Source organism: Hypanus sabinus, chromosome 9, assembly GCF_030144855.1.
Source record: "Hypanus sabinus isolate sHypSab1 chromosome 9, sHypSab1.hap1, whole genome shotgun sequence".
NCBI lineage: Eukaryota > Metazoa > Chordata > Chondrichthyes > Myliobatiformes > Dasyatidae > Hypanus > Hypanus sabinus.
The window spans coordinates 154,927,664-154,950,195 of record NC_082714.1 but is presented as its reverse complement, the minus strand read 5'-3'; the positions used below and the strand labels follow the sequence as shown (position 1 = coordinate 154,950,195).

At 41.3% G+C, this 22,532-nt stretch overlaps 1 protein-coding gene across 1 annotated transcript in view; it reads right to left on the bottom strand.

Annotated features, from left to right (window-relative positions):
- Window positions 1-3,885: 3,885 nt before the first annotated feature.
- The window catches only part of pigu (phosphatidylinositol glycan anchor biosynthesis, class U), a 62,811-nt gene continuing 44,164 nt past the window's right edge, over window positions 3,886-22,532 (bottom strand). Inside the window, exons 6-12 of the mRNA XM_059980876.1 lie at window positions 22,079-22,179; window positions 19,679-19,776; window positions 14,513-14,667; window positions 11,289-11,432; window positions 9,776-9,900; window positions 7,190-7,332; window positions 3,886-4,782 (exon numbers count right to left, since the gene is read on the bottom strand). Of these exons, the coding sequence (XP_059836859.1) occupies window positions 4,669-4,782; window positions 7,190-7,332; window positions 9,776-9,900; window positions 11,289-11,432; window positions 14,513-14,667; window positions 19,679-19,776; window positions 22,079-22,179 (880 nt within the window). The 3' untranslated portion in view covers window positions 3,886-4,668. The remainder of the gene's footprint in view (window positions 4,783-7,189; window positions 7,333-9,775; window positions 9,901-11,288; window positions 11,433-14,512; window positions 14,668-19,678; window positions 19,777-22,078; window positions 22,180-22,532) is intronic.

Below are 22,532 nucleotides of genomic sequence, written 5' to 3'. Positions count from 1 at the left end.
AGTGGGGAAGGATGAATGGACAAGGGGGTCGCGCAGGGAGTGGTCCCAGCGGAAAGCAGAAAGTGGGGGGAGATATGTTTGTTGTGGGATCCAGTTGGAGATGGCTGAAGTTACAGAGAAATATCTTTCCTGGAGGTAGTGAACCAGAGCTGCACACAGTGCTCTTTAAGTTCAACATCACTGACATCATGTTCATCTTCAACCTCTATACTCAATGCCCTGATTTATGAAGGTCGATGAACCAAAAGCTCCTTTACTTGCCCTACTATTCACTGTGTAAGTCCTCCCAAAATACAACACCTTACACTTGTCTGCATTAAATTCCACCTGCCATTTTTCAGCCCATCTTCCCAGCTGGTCCAGATCACACTGCAAGGTTTGACTGCCTTCCTCACTGTCTACTATGCCCCAGTAGACAAATTCACTGATCCAACTTACTACGTTATCATTCAAATAGCAATGGACCCAGCACCGATCCTAGTCACAGGCCTCCAGTGAGAATGACAATCATCTACCACCAATCCCTGGCTTCTCTCACCAAGAGGTGAACCTGCAAGTGGTGGTATCCCAGCTGTTTGTAGCACATACTGCTTGATGGTAGCCCCATGGTATTGGGAGGTATTGTCAGAGAAGGTATCGAGTTGTTGCAGTGTGCTTTTTGGAGATGGTGAGAAGTTTTAGGCTCCATATCTAAGAAGGGCTGTGCTGACACTGGAAAGAGTCCAGAGGAAGCTTTTGAGAATGATCCTGGGATTGGAAGGATTAACATTCAAAGAGCCTTTGATGCTCTGGGTCTGTACTCACTGGAGTTTAGAAGAATAAGGGAAGGGTGTACAGGGTTATTGAAAGGCTTGGATGTGGAAAGTATGTTTATAATAGTGGGAGGGAGCCAGACCGAAGGGCTCTGTCTCAGAATAGAAAGATGTTCCTTTAAAACAGACATAAGGAGGAATTTCTTTAGCCCAAGGGACGTGAATCTGTGGAACTCATTGCCACAGGCAGCTGTGGAGGCCAAATCATTGGGTGTATTTAAAGTGGAGGTTAATAGGTTCTTGATTTGTGAGGTTGTCAAAGGTTACGGGGAGATGGCAGTAGAATGGGGTTGACTCTCTGGATTTCCTCTGGGGGCTCCGGTTTCCCCCAGAGTGCAAAGACGTACTGCTCATTGTAAATTGTCCTGTGATTAGGCTAGCTTTAAACAGGTAGGCTGCTGGAAGGACCCATTCTGTGCTGTATCTTGAAATACAAAAAGTAACTAAAAATAATTAAATCAAGTGACGAGATACCAAGCCTCTGAACTGTTCCTCCTGTCACACCACTATTTTCTGGGCTTGGAAAAATGTAATGGGTGGAGTGGTGTATTTTTTAAATCGGGCTTATTTGTCACGTGCACATTGAAACATACAGTGAAATGTGTCATCTGCTTCAAAACAAATTGTGCTGGGGGCAGCCCACAAGTGTCGCCACACTTCTGATGCCAACATGGCATGCCCACAACTTAGTAACCTTAACCACGCATTTTGGAATGTGGGGGAAAACTGGTGCAGCTAGAGGAAAGCCACGGGTAGAATGTACAAACTCTTTATAGACAGTGGCGGGAATTGAACTCCGGTCTGCTCTAAAATGTTGTGCTAACCACTACGCTACTGTGCAGTTAGTCTGTTTATTTTATTTATTTGAGATACAGCGCAGAATAGCCCCTTATAGCCACACTGCCCGGTTTAATCCTGGTCCAATTACGGGACAATTCACAATGACCAATTAACCTACCAACTGCTACATCTTTGGCCTGTGAGAAACCGCAGCACCAGGAGGAGACCCATGCTGTCATGGGGAGAACGTACAAACTCCTTATAGGCAGTAGCTGGGTCACTTGCACTGTAAAGGCATTGTGCACCACCATGCCACCCCAGGATGTGGTAATTCTAACACATGCTCAGTATAAATGTCACTTACCACATCAGCCTGTGCCTTGATCTTGTGAGGGATAGGCGTACGCAGCTTCATCTCCTGAGTATTTGTAAATGAAATGGAACACTTGCGCAGTAAGCAACGAACACCCGCAGTCTGACTTTGTGATGGAGCAGAGGTCACAGATGAAGCAGCTGAAGATGTTCTGGCCCAGAACATTGCCCAACCATTTTCATAACAGGAAGATGTTTCTCATATGCAGCCTCTCAATATTATAATCCTTGGAAATATAACTTTGTTCTCCTCATCACATGTCACGGATGAAGAGAAAGACATAGAGCAAGCATGTGAAAGAATATAATGAACAGTCTAGAGGCGTTCCCCAGTGACATTTATAGTGGTTCACATCCACTTGAACTATTTTTAAAGCAAGCGTCGTTGACTACCACTCAAACCGCCCTCTTAACCAAAGAATTTGCTCATGAGACATAGGAGCAGAATTAGGACATTTGGTCCATTGAGTTTGCCCCACCATTCCGTCACGGCTGATTTATTATCCGTCTCAACTCCACTCTCCTGCCTTCTCTCTGCAACATTTGATGCCCTTACTAATCACGAACCTATCAATCTCCATTTTAAATATACCCAATGACATGGCCGTCATTGCCATCTCTGACAATGAATTCCACCGATTCACCATCCTCTGCCTAAACCACCGACACATTTCAAATTATAGTTGGAGACCAGGCTTGTTTGAAGAAAATGGTGCCCAATTATCACCAGCATATAACCTATAGCACCAGAAGTCTCAGCATACTAGACCACTGCTACACTAAGATGAGGAATGCCTGCTGTTCCTTGGCCAGACCACATTTTGGTAAATCAGATCATTTGGCTGCCCTCCTCTTACCCGCGTACAGGCAAAGCCAAAAAAGCAAAGCTCCAGGGATCAAGAAAACTATAAGGTGATAGGTGGGGGGGGGGGGGGGGGGGAGGAGAGAGGAACAGCTACAGGATTGCTTTAAGTCAGTGGACTGGGCTGTGTTCAATTACTCATCTAGGGATCTGAATGAATACACTGTGATTGTAATGGACTTTATTAAAACAGCTGTAGATGAGTGCGTCCCCACTAAATTATTGAGTCTTCCTCAATCAGAAACCCTGTATGAACCATGAGATCCAAAATTTGCTGAAGGTATGGAAAGCCATCTCATGGGTGAGATGGAGATTCTGGGACCAAACTTGGATCGAGGGATGCTTGACAGCTGTGGCAGGGCTTGAATGCGATCACTTCCTACAAAGTTAAATCAAGCAAGACAGCAGGGCTTCACTTCCAGATGAGCTCAGTGCCTTCTATACTCACTTTGACTGTCAGAACATGGCAAACTGTCACGAACCCCCACATTTCCCGATGATCCTTTGATCCAGGCCATCCTCTTGCTGCTGCTGCTACAGGCTTGCACCATCAGGTTCAAGAACAGGTACTACCCCCTTAACCTTCAGGCTCTTGAACAAAGGGGACTCACTCGCCCATCCATTGAGATGTTCCCACAACCTATGATCTCACTTTCAAGGACTCTTTATCTCATGTTCTTATCATTTATTGCTATTTATTTATATTTGCATTTGCACAGTTTGTTGTCTTCTGCATTCTGGTTGATATTTCATTGATCCTTTTATAGTTACTAATCTATAGATTTGATGAGTATGCCCACAGGCAAATGAATCTCAGGGGTGCATATGGTGACGTACAAGTACTTTGATAATAAATTTACTTCAAACTTTTATACAAAAGAAATCCTTCTTATCTTTTCTAAAAGGATATGCCCTCTGGTCATAGACGCCCTCACATTAGGAAACTTCCTCTCCACACTCTCTGTTCTAATGGAATGTAATATTCTGATGGACTCTTAAATTTTAAGAAAAACATTCCATTACATGGGATAATAATGTGAACTAAAAAATTCAGAGAAAGGCTTTTGATCAACTTTATCAATAGCATCTTTTGATCATTTTGGGATGTAGAGCAGAGTGTGGTATAACACAAGATTGTAAGGAAGAGAATGTATTGTACAGTTAATGATTGACAATAATACTTTATCCCATTTATCACATACAGACAGAGGCGGCACACATACACACACAGACGCACGTTTTTGCAGCAAGACCAACTCCACTTCCCATGATGATGAACAGCTGACCAGATGTTACATTCACCCAACAGAAAAGACAACCCTTCACCTGGCATTTATGTAACTCAGCCATTAAGACTGGTTTTCCTGAGCCCCTTGATAGCAGTGTTGGAAGTTCCTGCCTTGTGACTCAAACTAGAAAACACCTGAGAAAAAGGAGATGTGTTCACATTCTGTGGGAGCCCTTGTACTTAGAGGCCCGCCATCAGGTACCGTATTGCAAAAGGGAACGTGTACAAACATTGAGCCAGAAGTACCTGAGTTCTCAGGCCGGTATTGTTCCAGTGAAATGCCCCTTTGTTGTTCAGAAATAGAAAATAAAATTAAGGACAACTTTAAAAAAAACCATATTCTATAACATTTCATGTTGACCACAATCTGAGCTTAAAAATCTTCCTGTGTTTTCAGCTCTTTTTAAAAACAAATACATTTTAAGTGATTGAATCCTGCAATCCGTTGCTGCCCCACAATAGGTACATCAGTTAACGATGCCCTTAGCAACAGTATCTTCCATAGAAAATAACATCAGGAACTTTTGTGTTAATAAGTGGGTGCTAATGGTCCTTTAAGAAAGAATGACGTGTGCCTCTTTCCCGTCCTTGGATTTTAAATGAAGCCCCTTGACAAGATGATACTCTCTCCGTACGAAGGCGTAGAAATAATCAGAAACCAACAGAATCTGTGGAAGAATGAGACATAACCAATCAATACAAAAGTGTTAAATACCAATGCCTCAAACTACACTGCTAAAGATTTAAAACAGGTAATGCTGTACACACGTATGCACATGTCCTGTGCTTTAACCAATGCTCTGATAGAAAGGCCATGAGTTATGGGTGAGAGATGAAATGTTTAAGAGGAACATGATTAGATCTTTTTCACTTAAAGCAGGGGTTCCCAATTTTTTTATGCCATGGACAAATACTATTAAGCAAGGGATCTGTGGACCCCAGGATGGGAACTCCCGACTTAGAAAGTTAGGCAGCATCTATGGAAAGAAATAAAGGTCGGAGGTTAAATATTCAAGTGGAATTTGAGGGGGAACTTCTTTACTCAGAGGGTGGTGAGAGTGTAGAACAAGTAGTCAGCAGAAATGGTAAATGCAGATTTGATTTTAACAGAGACATTTGGATAGGAGGGGTATGGAAGGCTAAGGTTCAGGCGCAGATCGTCAATGGGAGTTGGCAGATCAATAGGTTGGCATGGCATGGACTAAATAGATGGGCCATAGGGCCTCTTGGATAGGTACGCGGATGGGAGGCGTATGGAGGGCTTAGGTTCAGGCACAACGTTGTCAATGGGATTAGGCAGATCAATAGGTTGCCATGGACCAGGTGGGCCATAGGACCTCTTTCTGTGCTTTAGTGTTCCATGACTCTATAAACTGGAGTTTGCAACCATTATTACCCATCACTATTAAAATAAATTAAAAGTTCTAGGTGGGTTAGGTGCTTGCAATGTTTTACAAGATCATGAATGTAGCTCCAAGAACACTTAAGCAGCTCAACACCATCCAGTCTAAAACATTAGTCCTGATGAAAGGCTCTCAGCCCAAAAGGTTGACTGTTTATTCCTTTCCATAGAAGCTGTATTTCGTGTGTAACTCTGGATTTCCAGCATCTGTAGAATCTTGTGTTGATGTAAACTCTGCTGCCTGCAATTCCCCTCCATATCACACATTGTTCTGACCTGGTAATAGGTCATTAGATCATAGTCAGATCCTGCAACTCTGCACCCAACACTACTATGGGAAATCAATGACTGCAGCAGATCAAAGTAATTGCTCACCACTGCAATCTCAAGCACAATTAGGAATGGCAATAAATGTAGTCCTCTGCAAATAAGACCACAAGACACAGGAACAGAATTAGGCCATACAGCCGATCAAGTCTGCTCCATCATTCCAATTTAGGGACGGCACGGCAGTGTAGTGGTTAGCACAACACTTTACAGTACAGGTAACCCATGTTCAATTCCCGCCGCTGTCTGAAAGGGGTTTGCATGCTCTCCCTGTGACTGCATGGGTTTCCTCTGGCTGCTCCAGTTTCCTCCCACAGTCCATAGACATATCAGTAGGTAGATAAATTGTCCTGTGATTAAGGTAGTATTAAAATCCAGGGATTGCTGGGTGGCACAGCTCGAAGGGCTGAGAAAGACCTACTTCATGCTGTGCCTTAATTTAAAAAAACATGGCCGATTATGCCTCTCAACCCCATTCTCCTGCCTTCTCCCCATAACCTTTGATGCCCTTACTGATCAAGAACCTATCAATCTCTGCTTTAAATACCCAACAATGACTTGGTACCACAGCTGTCTGTGGTAATGAATTCCATAGGCTCACCACCCTCTGAAATTCCTCTCATCTCTGTTATAAAGAGATGCTTCTATTCTGACGCCGTGCCCTCTGGTCCTCGAGTCTTCTACTATTGGAAACATTCTCTCAATACCCACTCTGTCCAGACCTTTCAATATTCAAAAGGTTTGCAATTTTTTTAAACTCCAACGAGTACAGACGCACAGCCATCAAATGCTCGAGTGCATTTGCAGAAACACAAACAAAAACAGACTTGCTCTGCTGTATTTATCAAAAGTAAAGCATGCACAAGATGACACCAAGCAAATAACCCTGACCTGGATACATCACCGAATCTGTCTGGCACAACACCCTCTGGCCTGTACCTATGTGTTCTTTCAGAACATATATCTGACTTGATCCCAATGCGTGCAGTCAGGTCCTATAGGACTCCAGTTGAATTGTCAGCATACAACACAAATGACAAGCACCCTTCCTGATCACATGAGAGTGGGGAAAATACATAGACAATTACTCTCCCATTTACAAACCTTCTCTGGTATCAATCCAATGGGTTCAACAATTACAGCAAACCCCGGCAATACTGGGACCAGGTTACGTTCTTAGAAAATGCTCCACATCATGATTTTCCCTGACATGAAGCCGTGTCAAGCAGTTTATTAATTTCTCCCCCACCCTACATATAAATTTTGAGAGAGCAAATTCTACTGTTTCTCAAATTTTTGGCTAGCGAATTCTGCGAACCAAACACCAGGATCCCCTATCCTCTTACCTGCCCAACATTAAACGCCAAGGTAATGGCATAGTAGAAGTTGGAATTTGCACTTCCAGAATAGATCCAGAGATGCCACAAAACTGGGAACAACACTGCTGAGGAGATCAGCATGCACGATACCACAAAGATGTTCCGAAGGACTGAAAAGTACAATTTTAGAATCAGAATGAATTTTATTAACACTGATGCCATGAAGTTTGTTATACACTAGCAGTTCAATGCAATAAAAATAAAAATTACTACGTTACAATAAGAAATATATACTGTTACATACCCGTGGGTATCTTGTACCTGTCACGTGACCGTGATTAATTGAGGCTATGCTGGACATGAGGTAATGGTCTTGTGATGGGGGAGTGATGTCATTTTCCCAGTGAGAGGTCATGTGATAGTTTTTTCCAACAGGGTATAAAAAGAGAACCCCTCCCTGTGACGCAGGGCAGTCGGTGGTTGATTTCACTAGTGAGTCTGCGTTGCTGCGTATTTTGATGTATGACACAGTTTTAATTTAAAGTGGAGTTTTATTTTCTGCCTTAAGTCTCAAAGGTTATTGCTGGCAGTTCCGCTCCAATATTGCCAGTCCATTTCGTGGAGAGTGAAGATTTTAAAGGAGTTTGGAAATCCCAAAGGATTGGGAAAGTTAATGTCGACGGTGAAACAGATCTTCACACAAGGAATTAGTAGCCTGTGTCCATGTTAACTCCTGCTTTGTCAAAAGAGAGCAGAAAGAGTTGGATGCAGAGTTTCGCCAAGGAAAGGTCAGTGTCTTTAAGCCGTTTTATTTCCTTTAACCGTAGATCCTCTGGGAAATAACATACTCCGGCTGGGATCAGCAGTAATGACATTGAAAGGATTTAAGTACGGGAAAGAAAGCCTCTCCCAAGCGACTGAGTAAAATTTGGGCCTTTCGCATTACTACTTCTAGGAACTGCTTTTGCATTATCGCTTCAAGAACTGTACAAGCTGCCGCACAGCAGCTGACTTCCAGTTACGTTAGTCGTTTGTTTACTTTTGGGTTTTTTACAGTGTTTAATAAATGTTTTGTTATAAAAACCTGTCTCAATTATATATTCATTGTTGTTGATTTGTAACAATAGAAAAATAGATAAATAGTGCAATAAGAGAGCAAGGTAGTGTTCATTGGTTCATCGATTGCTCAGAAACCTGATGGCAGAGGGGAATAAGTTGTTCCTAAAATGTTGAGTGGCCCCTCAAGCTCTTGTACCTCACTCCTGATGGTAGCAATGAGAAGAGGATATGTTCTGGATGGTGAGGGCCCTTGAGAATGAATGCTGCCTCTTTTGAAGATACTTTCAATAATGGAGTTGGCTGAGTCTGCAACTCACTGCAACTTTATCTGACTGTATGCACCGGACCCTCCATACTAGGCAATGATGCAGCTAGTCAAAATGCTTTCCACGATACAGCTGTAGACACTTGCTAGAGTCTTCGATAACATAACAAATCTCCTCAAAATCCTAATGCAGTCTCTGATGTGCCTTCTTTGTAATTGCATCAATATTGGATAAATCATCTGAGATGTTGACATCCAGGAACTTGAAGCTGCTCGCCTTTTCCATAGTTTATTTGGCTTCATTAATTCAAATACTGAAGCAAGAGGCAATCAATCTCAACAGGAGAGGTCACTGTATCTTTCCTTTGCATAATCGCAATGCTGCAGATTTACACCGAACATGATCAGAGCTTGAGAGATAAGCCTGCTGCTCACCAACATAACAGTACATCATAATCAAAAAGCCATTTGCTTTACTCAACAGACTTGAAGGATGACTGTTTCCACTTTTCTAGAATGTGAAAGGCTTAAGGATGAACACTTAGGTCACTTGACCATGAAAGAAAAAGAAACTTATTACCCCGTTTATTTTATTGGAATTGGTTTATTACTGTCACGTGTACCAAGGTACAGTGGAAAGCTTGCCTTGAATTCTGTTCATACAGATCAAATCATTACACAGTGCATTGAGCTAGGATAGGGTAAAACAATAGTAATGCAGAATAAGATGTACAACACTGTGCAAAGATCTTAGGCACCCTAGATTTTTTTAATGACTTCAGATGGTATGGTCTCCAGATCACTGAGACTGCCTGGGATTACTTGGAGAGACAGAAGCAAGCGAGGCAGCCAAAGTCTGGCGTTCTCCCTATGACCATGTGGGTTTCCTCCAAGTGCTCCAGTTTCTTCCCACAGTCCAAAGATGTACTGGTTGGTAAGTTAACTGATCACTGTAAATTGTTCCATGATTAGGCTAGTATTAAATCAGAGGAATGTGGGTGGTACAGCTTGAAGGGCCTACTCTGCGCTGTAGCCAATAGATAAATAAAACAGTGGCAAGTTCTCCAAGATGCTTGGAACAACCTACAAACCAATTTTCTTAAAAAACTACACGACAACGTACCTAAGAGCAATGGCTTGTACAAAAAACCATCATGTATCTAAGATACCGTAGGATTTATGATATAGGAGGCGACATTTCCCTGTGGAGATCTGCTTCATCAGCAAGAAATATTACAGAGAAAGAAACATTGTTAGTCTCAGACATATTAATTCAATTTTATACTTACATCGGTAAAGGTGATTCCACATGGGTAGGAACGCCATATACAGTGCTACGTCACCCACAGTCGGGTAACTCTTAAAAATTGCAATGATTGCAATCTGAATGAACATGAAGAACATGGGATGATCTCTGCAAAATGAATACAGAGTAATACATCATTCAGAAGTTTACTAAAAACAAAAACTATGGATAAGCCAACAGATTTAGAACCCTCGCACCATAGTCAGTTCTGAACATTCAATGCCCAACAGCTGACACAATACCACATAATTCTGGCAGTTAATTAATCTTTTTATAATTCATTACAAACTAAAGAATAGTAATTTACAACAAGTATTTGAGTGGGCTGTTCTTGCTCGCCTTATTAAGTCATCCTTTCCATCAACAGAATAAATTAAAAGATAGGTTAAGGATCACCTCAATGGATCCATTCATTATAAATGAAGTACAAGAAATACCCTCCATCCTGCTGGTACAAATACAGATTTCTTCTTCCAGTGAAGGAAGAGTTTTTCTTCTTTGTGCTCTTGGTAAATGTCAATTACTGGAGGATATGCACTCAAGATGAGAGTGGGAAAGTTTAAAGGAAATGTACTGTATGGGGTAAGGTTTTTTTGCAGAGTGTTAAGTGTCTGAACTGGTTACTGGAAGCAGATACAACAATGACACATGAATATGCCGAGAAAGAAGGGATAAGGATCTTGTACCAGTGAAAGGAATTTAGTTTAATTTGACAATGTGTTTGACACTGGTATAAAATTCAAGATTGTTTAATGTCATTTCAAGTACACAAGTGTAAAAGGAGAATGAAATAACTGCTACTCAAGATCCTATGCAGCACAAAAATCAAAAGACAAAGAACAAAATAATAATAATAATAAACAGAATAAATATAATTACATAAAATAGCATATATACATAGATTGATTGTATGTCCATAAAGTGATGCTAGGCTCAGGAGTGTCTGTACATAAGGTGACTCTGACAGGGAATGATAAAGAAATGGTGGAGGAGTGGGTTAGTGGGTGGAGCTGTTGATCAGCTTTACTGCTTGGGGAAAGTAACTGTTTATGAGTCTGGTGGTCCTGGCATAGATTCTACGTAACCTCCTCCCAGACTGGAGTGAGACTAATGAACAGGGTGGGTGGGATCCTTTCCAGCAAAGAATGTACTGGGAATAGCCACTTTATTTGAACAGCTTTTCAGAAGTCACGCTCTTAGTGTGTAAGGATGTACGGATGATGTATGAGAAGGATGGCAATACTTGTGGAACAATGTACAACAATGTCTGGGGAGGGAAATGGATCAGCCATGATGAAATGGCAGAGCAGACTCGATGGGCCAAGTGGCATAACCTGCTCCTACATTTTATGGTCTAAAATAAAGCACCACAAAGGTGTATTTAAGGAAACTCAGACCTGAACTGTTTCTCATTCCACAGTTGTTGCTTGCTCAGCAAGTTTATGTCATTATAACAAAAATGGAGTTAACATTGTAAATAGTGAAGGAAATCTTACCTTAATTTCACAGATAATGGAAGAGTATAGAAGAATACGTTGATTTGAAACACACACACGAAAAATAGCCGAAAGTGCTCAAACATCTCAGCAAAGAAGTACCAAAATAGCCCAATGTTTGGTGTAAGGTCTGGAACAGAAAGACTAGAAGAAACAAAAAGATTTTAGGTGTTAAATTTTATTCACAAACTTATGCCTAGTGATAATATTTAACAACCAATTCACATTAATTTCGTCCTTTCTCACAAGGAACCATTCAGCCCATTGAATTTATGCTAGTTTTCACGGCAATTCAACTCTATTTCTCTGTAACTTGCTCTTTCTCATGTTCTCATGAACTTCATCCTGATTCTCCTATCTGCTACCTATGCTTGGGGATATTTACAGCTGGCAATTAACTAATGTGTTTTTGGGATGCTAGAAACCATGGTGTCACAGGGAGAATGTGCAAACTCCACACAGACAGCACAAGGAAGTCAGAATCAAAACTGGGTTGTTGGAGCTAAGAATCAGCAGAGATATTTGTTGTGCCAGAGTGTTACTCGGAGAATGGGTTAGAGGAAACTGGAAGAAAGATGCAGTTTTCTCTCTTTAGCATTATGCCATGTACAAAACCTAGTAAAAATGTACCTCTAAATATATTTAACAATTATTAGAGCTCTTGCGCTCTTTCTATAATTTGCATGGATCCAGTTGTTTGGGTAAGTGGTGAAAATGGTAAGAACATGGCAGAGGTCAATCAAGGAACAGAAGACATCACAAAAGTAAGTACTTCACAGTTCAAGGTAAATGTATAATCAAAATATCTACTGTATATGTCACCATATACAACCATGAGATTTATTTTCTTTCACAGTAGAACTAAGAAACACAGAAGAATCAAAAACTACAAATAACTAATATACAAAAGAAGACACACTGAGCAAATACAATAAGTAAATAATACCGAGAATATTAGTTGTACTGTCATTGAAAGTGAATCCATATGTTGCGAAATCAGTTCAGTGTTGATGTGAGTGAAGTTATCCATACTGTTCAGGAGCCTGATGGTTGAAAGGATAAAGGTGGCTCCTGGGTTGTGATTCCACAACCTGAAGACTCACTTTCAAAGACTCTACAACTCACATTCTTAGTATTATTTATTTTTTATTATTATTTGCACTATTTGACTTATTTTGCAGATTGGTTGTCAGTCTTATAGTTTTTCATAACCTCTGCTGCATTTCTTCATTTTCCTGTAAATGCCTGTAAGAAAATGAACCTCAGGGTAGTACATGATAACATATAGATAGCTTGATAATAATTTTACTTGGAACTTGAACTTTGATGTATCAGTTGGAAGAAGCACTTCTGCACTTCCTGACCAACACCAATACTACAGGCATTCTTCACCTTATGGACTCAGACCTTCCCAGCCTCTTGCAGCTGCAGTCTGCAAAACACAACTACCTGTGGCTAAAAACAGAATGATCATGAATATGACGACTGGAAATTTGGATGTCATGGTGGTGTGGCTGTTAGCATGATGCTGTTACAACTTGGGGCATTTTGGAGTCCGGAGCTCAGTTCCAGCTCCATTCCATAAAATGTCTCTGTGCATCCTCCTTGTGGAACGTCTGGATTTTCTCTTGGTCTTCCAGTTTCCTCTCATAGTCCAAAGATGCAGAATCAGGTTTAATACCACTGGCAAATATGTGAAATTTGCTAACTGTGCAGCAACAACACAATGCAATACATGATAATACAGAAAAAAATTGAATTACAGTAAGTGTGTGGGTGCATGTGTGCATATATATGTATTTTTTAAAACAGTCAAATCATTTAAGTAGTGCAAAAACAGAAACAAAGAAAGTGAAGTAGTATTCATGGATTCAATGTCCATTTAGAAATCAGATGGCAGAGGGCAAGAAGCTGTTCCTGAATCATTGAGTGTGTGCTTTCAAGCTTCTATACTTCCTTCCTGATGGTTAACAATGAGAAGCGGGCATGTTCCTGGGTGGTGGGGGTACTTAATGATGGAGGTCACTTTTTTGAGGCACTGCTCCTTGAAGATGTCCTGGACACTATGGAGGATAGTGCCCACGAGGGAGCAGACTAATTTTACTTCAGTCCTGTGCAGTGCCCATCCCTTCCCCCATACCAGAAGGTGATGCAGCTAATTATGATACTCTCCACAGTAGAAATTTATGAGCACTATAGGTGACATACCAAACCTGCTCAAACTCCTAATGAAATATAGCCACTGTCTAGCCTTCTTTATAGCTGCACCAGTATGCTGGGACCAAGTTAGGTCTTCAGAGATAATGACACCCAGGAGTTTGAAATTGCTCACGCTGTCCACTTCCAATTCCTCTATGAGAGTTGGTGTGTATTCCCTCGTCTTACCCTTTCCAAAGTCCACAATCAGTTCTTTGGATTTACTGACAATGAGTGCAAGGTTGTTGCTGTGATACCAGTTAACTAGATAGTATACCTCGCTCCTAAAAGCCCTCATCACCAGACATAAGTTAACTGGCCATTGTAAACTGTCACGTGATTGGAATAGGGTTAATCGGGATTGTCAGTGGTTGTTCTGGCGACATGGCTCGAAGGGCCGGAAGGGTCTACTCTGCGCTGTATCACTAATAACTAAAATAAATTTTGAATGCCTGTACCTGTAACGAGATTGGTTACCTTACTAGGCCTTTGTTAAAATTTGAAATTGGCTGGTTTAGTTTTTGTTTTCTTGTGTTATTTTAACTTGTGACATGCAACTCCCCTGCTTTTGAAAACGAGATTAAGGACAGGAGGGTGTAAACAGTCCTGGATGTCCAAGGATGAAAATGAATGACTGCATTTAATTTGGCTCAGGTGAGGCTATTGGTTGACGGAGATGGTGCCCTGGTGTCTAAGTAGTGGAGGCTTAACTTTGATGAAGCAGCCTTAAATGTGAGGATCATAGACTTTTAAATAAGAGAATTTCTGTTTTGTTTCTGTTTTGTGGCTAGACAGTGTTTTTGAAAGTTCACTTTGTTCCCATTACCTCTTACAGATTAATCAACTGTAAAGGTGATTGAAAACCCATAGGAGTTTTCTTGTCTGTCTGTCTGTTCCATTCCCTTTCAACCTTAGATGAGAGCTGTTACCACACACCACCTTACGTTAAAAAAGACTGTAATTTTGGAAGTAATTATTTCAGAAATCAGCTGACACTTTTAGAATATTTTCTTAAAAGAAAAACTCACATGAAGCCATATGTAGAGGGAATGAAACTCCACGAACTCAGCAAGAAGAACGACAAGCATAAGCTGATCAGCAAACAGCCGATAAACATGACTGCATACTTGAGCAAAAGTGCCAGGAAAGCCGTACTATGGAGATTCACTATTACATGGTTTTTCTGCAGCAACACATAAAAAAAGAATTTTAGGTATAACTTGAGTGCTCTTTTTTGCTAAGTGTTTAAGAATACTGATTTTTGAAAATGGTATGGATATTTCGACCACAAGGTATAGAAGCAGAGTTAGACAATTCAGCCCATTAAATTAGCTCCACTATTCAATCACGGCTGAACTTTATTCTCAGCTTCATTGTCTCCATAACCCTGAATCCACTTACTAATCAAGAACCTAATAGACTCTGTCATCAACTCCCAGTGACGGCCTCCACAGCCCTCTGTGGCACAGCTAAACCTCTATCTCAGGGGGTCCCAATGTTTTTTATGCCATGAACCCACCCCCCCCACCACCATTACCAAGGGGTCCGTGGACCCCAGGTTGGAAACTGCTGCATTATCTGGAGGCAGGAATTCCTCATCTCTGTCCTAAAGGGGATTCCTTCACTCTGAGGCTGTGTCCTTGGATCTTAGACTCTCTTATTAATGGAAACATTCCCTCCACATCCACTTTATCTAAGTCTTTCAGCATTTTGTAGATCTCAATGAGAAACCTCTTCAACCTTCTGAACTCCATTGAGTACTGCCCCAAAGCCATCAAACACTTGGACAGAGTGCTGCTATATGCTTGGAGGACCTTTAGGTCAGGTACATTCGAGACAGAATGAAGGTCCCTCTGTTCTGCCCAGATTGTACCTCAGATCCACTGCAGTAGCTAATAATATGGGAATGATGGTTACATCCTTAGACTACAGAACAGGGCCTGGAATTGAGAAGACATCTCCATTTTCAAACTCAGTGGTCCATCATATTGTATCAATTTGCCCAAGCAGACCCTTGGGTTTTTTGACAGTTAATGCAAACAACGCAGTCATTGTATGTTTCGATGTAAATGTGATGAATAAATTTGAATCTTGAATCAGTACACCAGCACCACTCAGCTGTCAAGGAGGCAGTTATTTTCACTGTCATCGACATATTCAGTCAAAATGCAAGTTTTAAAATGTCTCTTAAAACTCTATCACACCATCTTATGGCATCTACTCAGATATCTGCCTAAAAAGGCAAAAGAGCTTGGTTAATAAAACTTAATGGGTTTGTCTCCTGTGATATTAGAACTCATTTCCTTTCCATATGATTCAGATCCAGATTAGCTCATTGTCATACACAAGAGTGCAATGAAATTCCTTATTGGCATCAAGCTCACAGAGTTAGCTGTACTTGTGGTAATAATAAATACGACAAGTGCAGCACAATGTTGCAAAGACTGAAGCAGGGCAAAAAGAATTCATTAAGTGACAATAACTGGGTAACAGAGAGGCGGAGTTAAGAGTACAGGGATGTAGCTGTACCACTGGGAAGGGGGTGTGAAAGAGGGGTTTGGTTCAGAAGTCTGATAGCAGCGAGGGAGAAGCTGTTCTTAAATCTGAAGATGAGTTTTGAACTCCCAATTCTCCTATTAGCGCATACAATGCCATTTCCAGTTGCTCACGAGGGAAGTGTTCGTTTGTCAGCTAACACTAACTTCATGCAAAAAGTAGTATTTCCTTTAGAGCAGAGGTTCTCAAGCTGAGGTCCAAGGACCCCTTGCTTAATAATATTGGTCCGTGTCATAAAAAGGATGGGAATCCCTGCTTTAGGACATAGAACATTACAGCACAATACAGACCTTTGGCCCATGATGCTGTGCTGAACTTTTAACCTACTCCAAGTTCAATCCTTCCCTCCTGCATATACCTCCATGTTTCTTTCACCCATGTGCCTATCTAAGAGTCTCTTAAATGTCTCTAATGTCGCTACCTCTACCACCATCGCCGCCAGGTTCCATGTACTCACCACTCATTGCGTAAAAAGAAAACTTACTTCTGACATCTCCCCTATACTTTACTCCAATCACCTTAAAATTATGCCTCCTTTGTTCACAGCAAGCATTATTTCCGCTAATCCTAAACTAATCCAATTTTATTCCACCACCCCCCCCCCACATTCAAGCAGACTTCCCCCACTTCTACCATTCATTCCTGCACAAGGGACAATCCACAAAGACCAATTAACCAGCATGTCTAGGATGAGGGAGGGAACTGGAACAGTGAGGGGAAACCCTTGCAGATGCAAGGAGGACATGCTTACTCCACACAGACTGGGACTGAGTTTGGATCGCTGGGGCTATGAGGCAGTTGCTCTACTCTGCCATCTCAAGCAATCAAACTCGGGAAGCTGGGCACACAGGGAACCAGCCACAAGGAAAGAACTCCCTGTAGGTGATTCAAGGGGGAGACTAAGACCAGAGGACTCAGCCTCAGAATGGAGGGGCATCCTTTGAGAACAGAGACATGGAGGAATTTCTTTAACCAGAGGGTGGTGAATCTGTGGAATTCATTGCCATAGACGGCTGTGGGGGCCAAGTCATTGGGCATAGTTAAGGCAGAGGTCAAAAGATTCTTGATTTGTTAGGACGTGAAGGGTTACTGGGATAAGGCAGAGTTTGATCGCTCCTTGATTAGTCAGGACATGGAAGATTACAGGGAGAAGGCAGGAGGTTGGGGCTGAGAGGTAAAATGGATCAGCCATGATGAAATGGCTGAGCAGACTCGATGGGCCAAATGGTCTAATTCACAGCTACAAATGCTAAATTGATGAACATCCCTGGAGCTTACTGGAACCAAATTATGATTATCAACTAACATCTCAGTAACCTCACTCTTCAGGGGGATCCAGTCCACCAAACTGAAGATCTTCCCCTCAACTTTTTTCTCTTCCCCATCTCGCCTATCAATGTTAATATATAATTCTGTAAATCTTAGAAGTCGGTGGTATCCCAAATCATTAGGAAATCTTAATGTCAGCAGGCCTCGGCAAGTTACTTTGACAGCCCATTCCATCACAGGCAAAGCCTATTTACAAGGGGCACTGCTACATGAAAGCGGCAACCATCATCAAAGACCCCTTCTCGCCTCTTCTGGCTAATACTATCAGGCAAGAGGGACATGAACTTCAGGTCCCACGCGATCAGGTTCAGGAACAGTTATTATCCTACAAACATCAGGCTCCTGACCTGGCGTGGATAACTTCACTTACCCCAACACTGAACTGATTCATCAACCTATGGGATCACTTTAAAAAAATCTTCAACTCAGTATTATTTATTTACTTCTTCACATTATTTGCACAATTAGCTTTCTTTTAAATATTGTTTGCTTGTCAGACTTTATTTACAGTTTTTCATAAATTCTATTGTGTTTATTATTTTCCTGTGAATGCCCACAAGAAAATGAATCTCAAGGTAGTATATGGTGATGTATACATACTTTGATAATGAATTTTCTTTGAACTTTGACAGTGGCAGAGGAAGAAATATTATGTCACAGCCTGGTGTACTGCTGCCCTCAGCTAATCCCCAAGAACATCATGGAAACACAAGAACATCAAGAACATCTGGAATATAGTTTCTGACCACTAGCCCAAAAACAAGGAGCTAACTGTACCACACACATTCTTTGCATTGGTTAAAATTAACTAACCAAGATCAATCCCAAGACATGCATGGCATGGACAGCTCAGTAACAGAGTTTAGAAAAACGAGGATCTCACTGAAACCTACTGAATATTGAAAGCCCGGGATAGAGTGGATGCATAGAGGACGTTTCCTATAGTGGGTGAATCTGGATCAGACAGCACAGCCTCAGGATAGAACGATGTCCACTTAGAACAGATATGAGAGGAGATACTTTAGCCAGAGGGTGGTGAATCTGTGGAATTTATTGCCACAGACAGCTGTGGAGGCCAAGTCACTGGGTATATTTAACATGGAAGTTGATAGATTCTTGATTAGCAAGGACGTCAAAGGTTATGGAGACAAGGCAGGAGAATGGGGGTGAATGGAAAATAAATCTGCAATCCAATGGTGGAGAAGATTCAATGCACTGAATGGCCTAATTATGCTCCTCTGACCTGTGATCTTAACTGACCACATATGGTAGGTTTAAAAATTAAATATCTATTTAATAATGTACCATAATAACAGAGATTCAAGTCTATATTGCTGAAATGACTTTTAAAAATAAATTGGTTTTTTTTTCCAATTCATGCTAGCTAATTGAAATGTTTTTGAAAATCTGGGCATTAAATGTAGAAAACTTTAATATACAGTACTGTGCAAGGCTCTTAGACACATATATATTTAGGGTGCCTAAGACTTTTGCACTGTCCTATATTTGTCAACGTGGAGTGGAGAGTGAGCTTGTAAATCTGGCAGGAGTAAAGGATGATGGGAATGGTGAGGGTGGAGCACCACAGAAGGGATGAGGGACAGGTGGCAGAGGAGTGCCAGATGAGGGGTTTGGACAGCTGCAGACACACCCAGCCCTGAGACACCAGGCAGTCATTTAATTTCAAATAATTGATTTATCAATCATTACAGAATGTCTCTCTGGTGCTTCCCACTCCCTCCCCTCTCCCTTCCCCTTTTCCCCAACCATGATTCTCTTTTCTCTGCCCCCTTCCCACTCTCAGTCTACAATAGAGACCCTTATCAGAATCAGGTTTATCATCACTCAGATATGTCAGGAATTATTTCTTTTGCAGCAGTACAGTGCCATACATAAAATTATCACAGTACTGTGTAAAAGTCTTAGGCACACTAGCTACACATATGTGCCTAAGACTTTTGCACAGTATTGTATAAACATATAGTCCAATATTCTTTCCCAAAAATACAGATTCAGGAGAGCATGACAAGCCATTCTTGGCACCTGGAGACTGAATGTGCTAAAATGCCATGCACCTTGACTATGCTGTCTAAGCATAATTATTGTAGGTCCAGTTCAGCCTCTATGTAGTACAGCACAGTTGAGACATTGAACTTGACTGTGCTCTTGTATACAGGTCACAGACCACATTACATACAGTTTAACTACCCATTACCACCTCAGGGACTGTTTATGATCCTTTTGGGAAAGGAATTGGCTGTACTGAAAACCTATCAGTAATAAGAAACCTCTGATTAAAATTAGATCACCTGTGCAAGGTACAGCAATGCAGGGGCAAACAATGCCACGGGATACAAAGATTGGTATGCAGCCAAGGACAAGAATATCGCACTGATGAAGGCACTTCCTGGAATCAGAAAACAGGTTAATTCAATTTGAGGGACATTTGAAAGCACCAGACAATTTTAAAATGCTGCCTTATTAAACAATACACAAAACACAATGATAAAAGTCAATGTTTTAAAAACATTTTCAAAGGACTCTGCAAGGTTAGATCAAATACACATCTCCCAAGATACGAGCTTATTGCAATGAAGTATTTTGCATTTTCATTTCGGATTCTTAATTTTCTTTCCATTATTTGAATAATTAAATGCTTTGTTCCAAAATATGAAATGCTTTGTATATTTACTTTCCATTTCCCTCCTAAACAGCATCAGTAGACCACGAACATATAAAACACACAGCTGGTACCTAATAACATGGCTACTGAGTGTACAGTATATTCTGTATAGAGTTGATGCTCCAGCCTTGAAAGTTGATACTCGATCTTTGCAGGTGAATGTTCTTCAAGTGCTCTCTCTCAGCTACTTCTGAAACATGGTGAGAGCTTTTGTCTGCACTGCCTTTCAAATGCCTGCTTATTTTAGTGTGAGAATATTTTTCCTCAACACTCTCCAGTTTCCTAGACATTGAACTCTCTCCTAAGTGAAACAGTTCCTTTATTCAGTCTGTCTCCGTCTATTGTAACTAGTAGCCACACTAGATGTCCTATCGAAGGGTCTTAGCCCAAAATGTTGACTGTACTTTTTTCCATAGATGCTGCCTGCCCTGCTAAGTTCCTCCACCATTTTGTGTGCATTACTCTGCATTTCCAGCATCTGCAGAATCTCTTGTGTTTGCCAAACTAGATGCTCTAGGTAGCATCTGAGATTGATTTTATGTTGATGTTACCATTCTCTTCCCACTGAATCTCCCTCACTGGTCTTCATTAGTCACACATTGGTTTGGTGTGCAGAAGAGCATCTCTGAATGCACATGTTGAGCCTTGAAGTGGATGGGCTACAGCAGGAGGAGACCACAAACATACACCCAATGGTCACTTTATCAGATATACTCCTGTACATAAATGGCTACTGAATGTTGATATAGCAGAGAGGGAGCCCTGATTGACCAAAAGAGGTTAAAGACCAATTCTTATTCTAGTAGAGCAAGAAGGAATCACAAATTTAACCAGGCCAACCTTATAACATTAATGAGTCCATGCTGGCTTTCAAAGCGACCCCATCAAACCCACCCTTCCACTGTAGGGTATTTTCCCTCATACATCTATTATTCTCCAAGTACCCACACATGCATAAGTTACTGTGGCCTGTAACCCACCATCTAGCACATTTTCGTAATAAGGGAGGAACCTACAACACCTTCATCCAGCTTCAATACTGGGATAACAGTTTCTGTACCAACCCCAAAGAAATGGGTCTCAAGATTTTATGAATAAGGCGAGACAACTAAAATATCACATGAAAGGCTATTTCTTCCCTCATCTCTGCAATTCCACCAATTTAAACATAACATTTTGATTTATTATTACTTCACCTTAATGAAATTTTAAGTGACACAAGCATTCAGAGAATAACAAATAAATCCTGTGCTCCTGGTGTGGCCTCCTCTACATCAGTGAGGCCCAATGTAGTCTGGGGGACTGTTTCCTCAAGCACCTTTGCACCATCCGGCACTGAAGACAGGATTTCCCAGTGGCTACTATTTCAATTTGACTTCTCATTCCCATCCAAACATGTTGGTCCATGGTCTCCTCTATCGCTAGGATGAAGATGTTCTCAGGTTGGAGGAACACCTCATATTCCCTCTGGGCATCCTCCAACCTGACTGCATGAAATTGATTTCTCACTCTCCCCCACCCTACTTCTCCTTTTCCATTTCTAATTCTGGCTCTCCTCTTACAAGTTCTCTTCAGAAATTTTGTCCTCAATTGCTCATCACCACCCCTTTCCTTTCCCCCATGGTCCTCTATCTTCTATTAGATTTGTTCTTTTTTAGCCTTTTACCTTTTCTATCACCTTCCAGCTTCTTAGTTCATCCCCCCCCCCCCACTCGACTCACCTACCTTCCCCCTCATCTGGTCTCACCTATCACCTGCCTCCTTCATCCCCCAACCCCATCAACTTCACAATTCTGGCTTTTTCCCCCTTAGGCCTCAGGCCAAACTTTCGACTGTTTATTCCTCTCCACAGGTGCTGCCTGACCTGCTGAATTCCTCCAGCATTTTTCGTGTGTTCAAGATATGCAACAGCTGCAGAATCTCCAGTGTTTAAATTAATCTCAACTTATGATTACGTACAACTGATCACTGCCAAGAAACAGATACTGCATATTGCATGACTGACAAAGAAATAAGCAATTCTCACCTTTCACGGTGGCTAAAATAAAAATGGCAACAATTGCATTGTTGATCGCACAGGTTGATTTTGCCACACAGGTGAGCACAGTGAATGGATTTAGGAGGTAGCTGGAAGAGAAAACAGAGCTGTTTATATGCAGCAACCATGAGGGACAGAGTTTATCACATCTATCAGTCCTGTGCACAAACAACGATCCCGAGCATGACTTTATTTGAATAAGTGAAGATAATTTTAACAAATATAATTTCTGAATGCTTACTAATTAGTGATTATGGTATTCCTTTTTGCCTGACATCTCCATGTCAGGAACCAATTTGGATTGGTTTAGTCTACATTAGTATCTGATATTTTCTTACTTATAGACCACAAGACATAGAAGCAGAATTAGGCTAGTTAGCCCATTGGGTCTGCTCTGCTATTTGATCATGGTTGATCCATGTCCCTCTCAGCCCCAATCTCC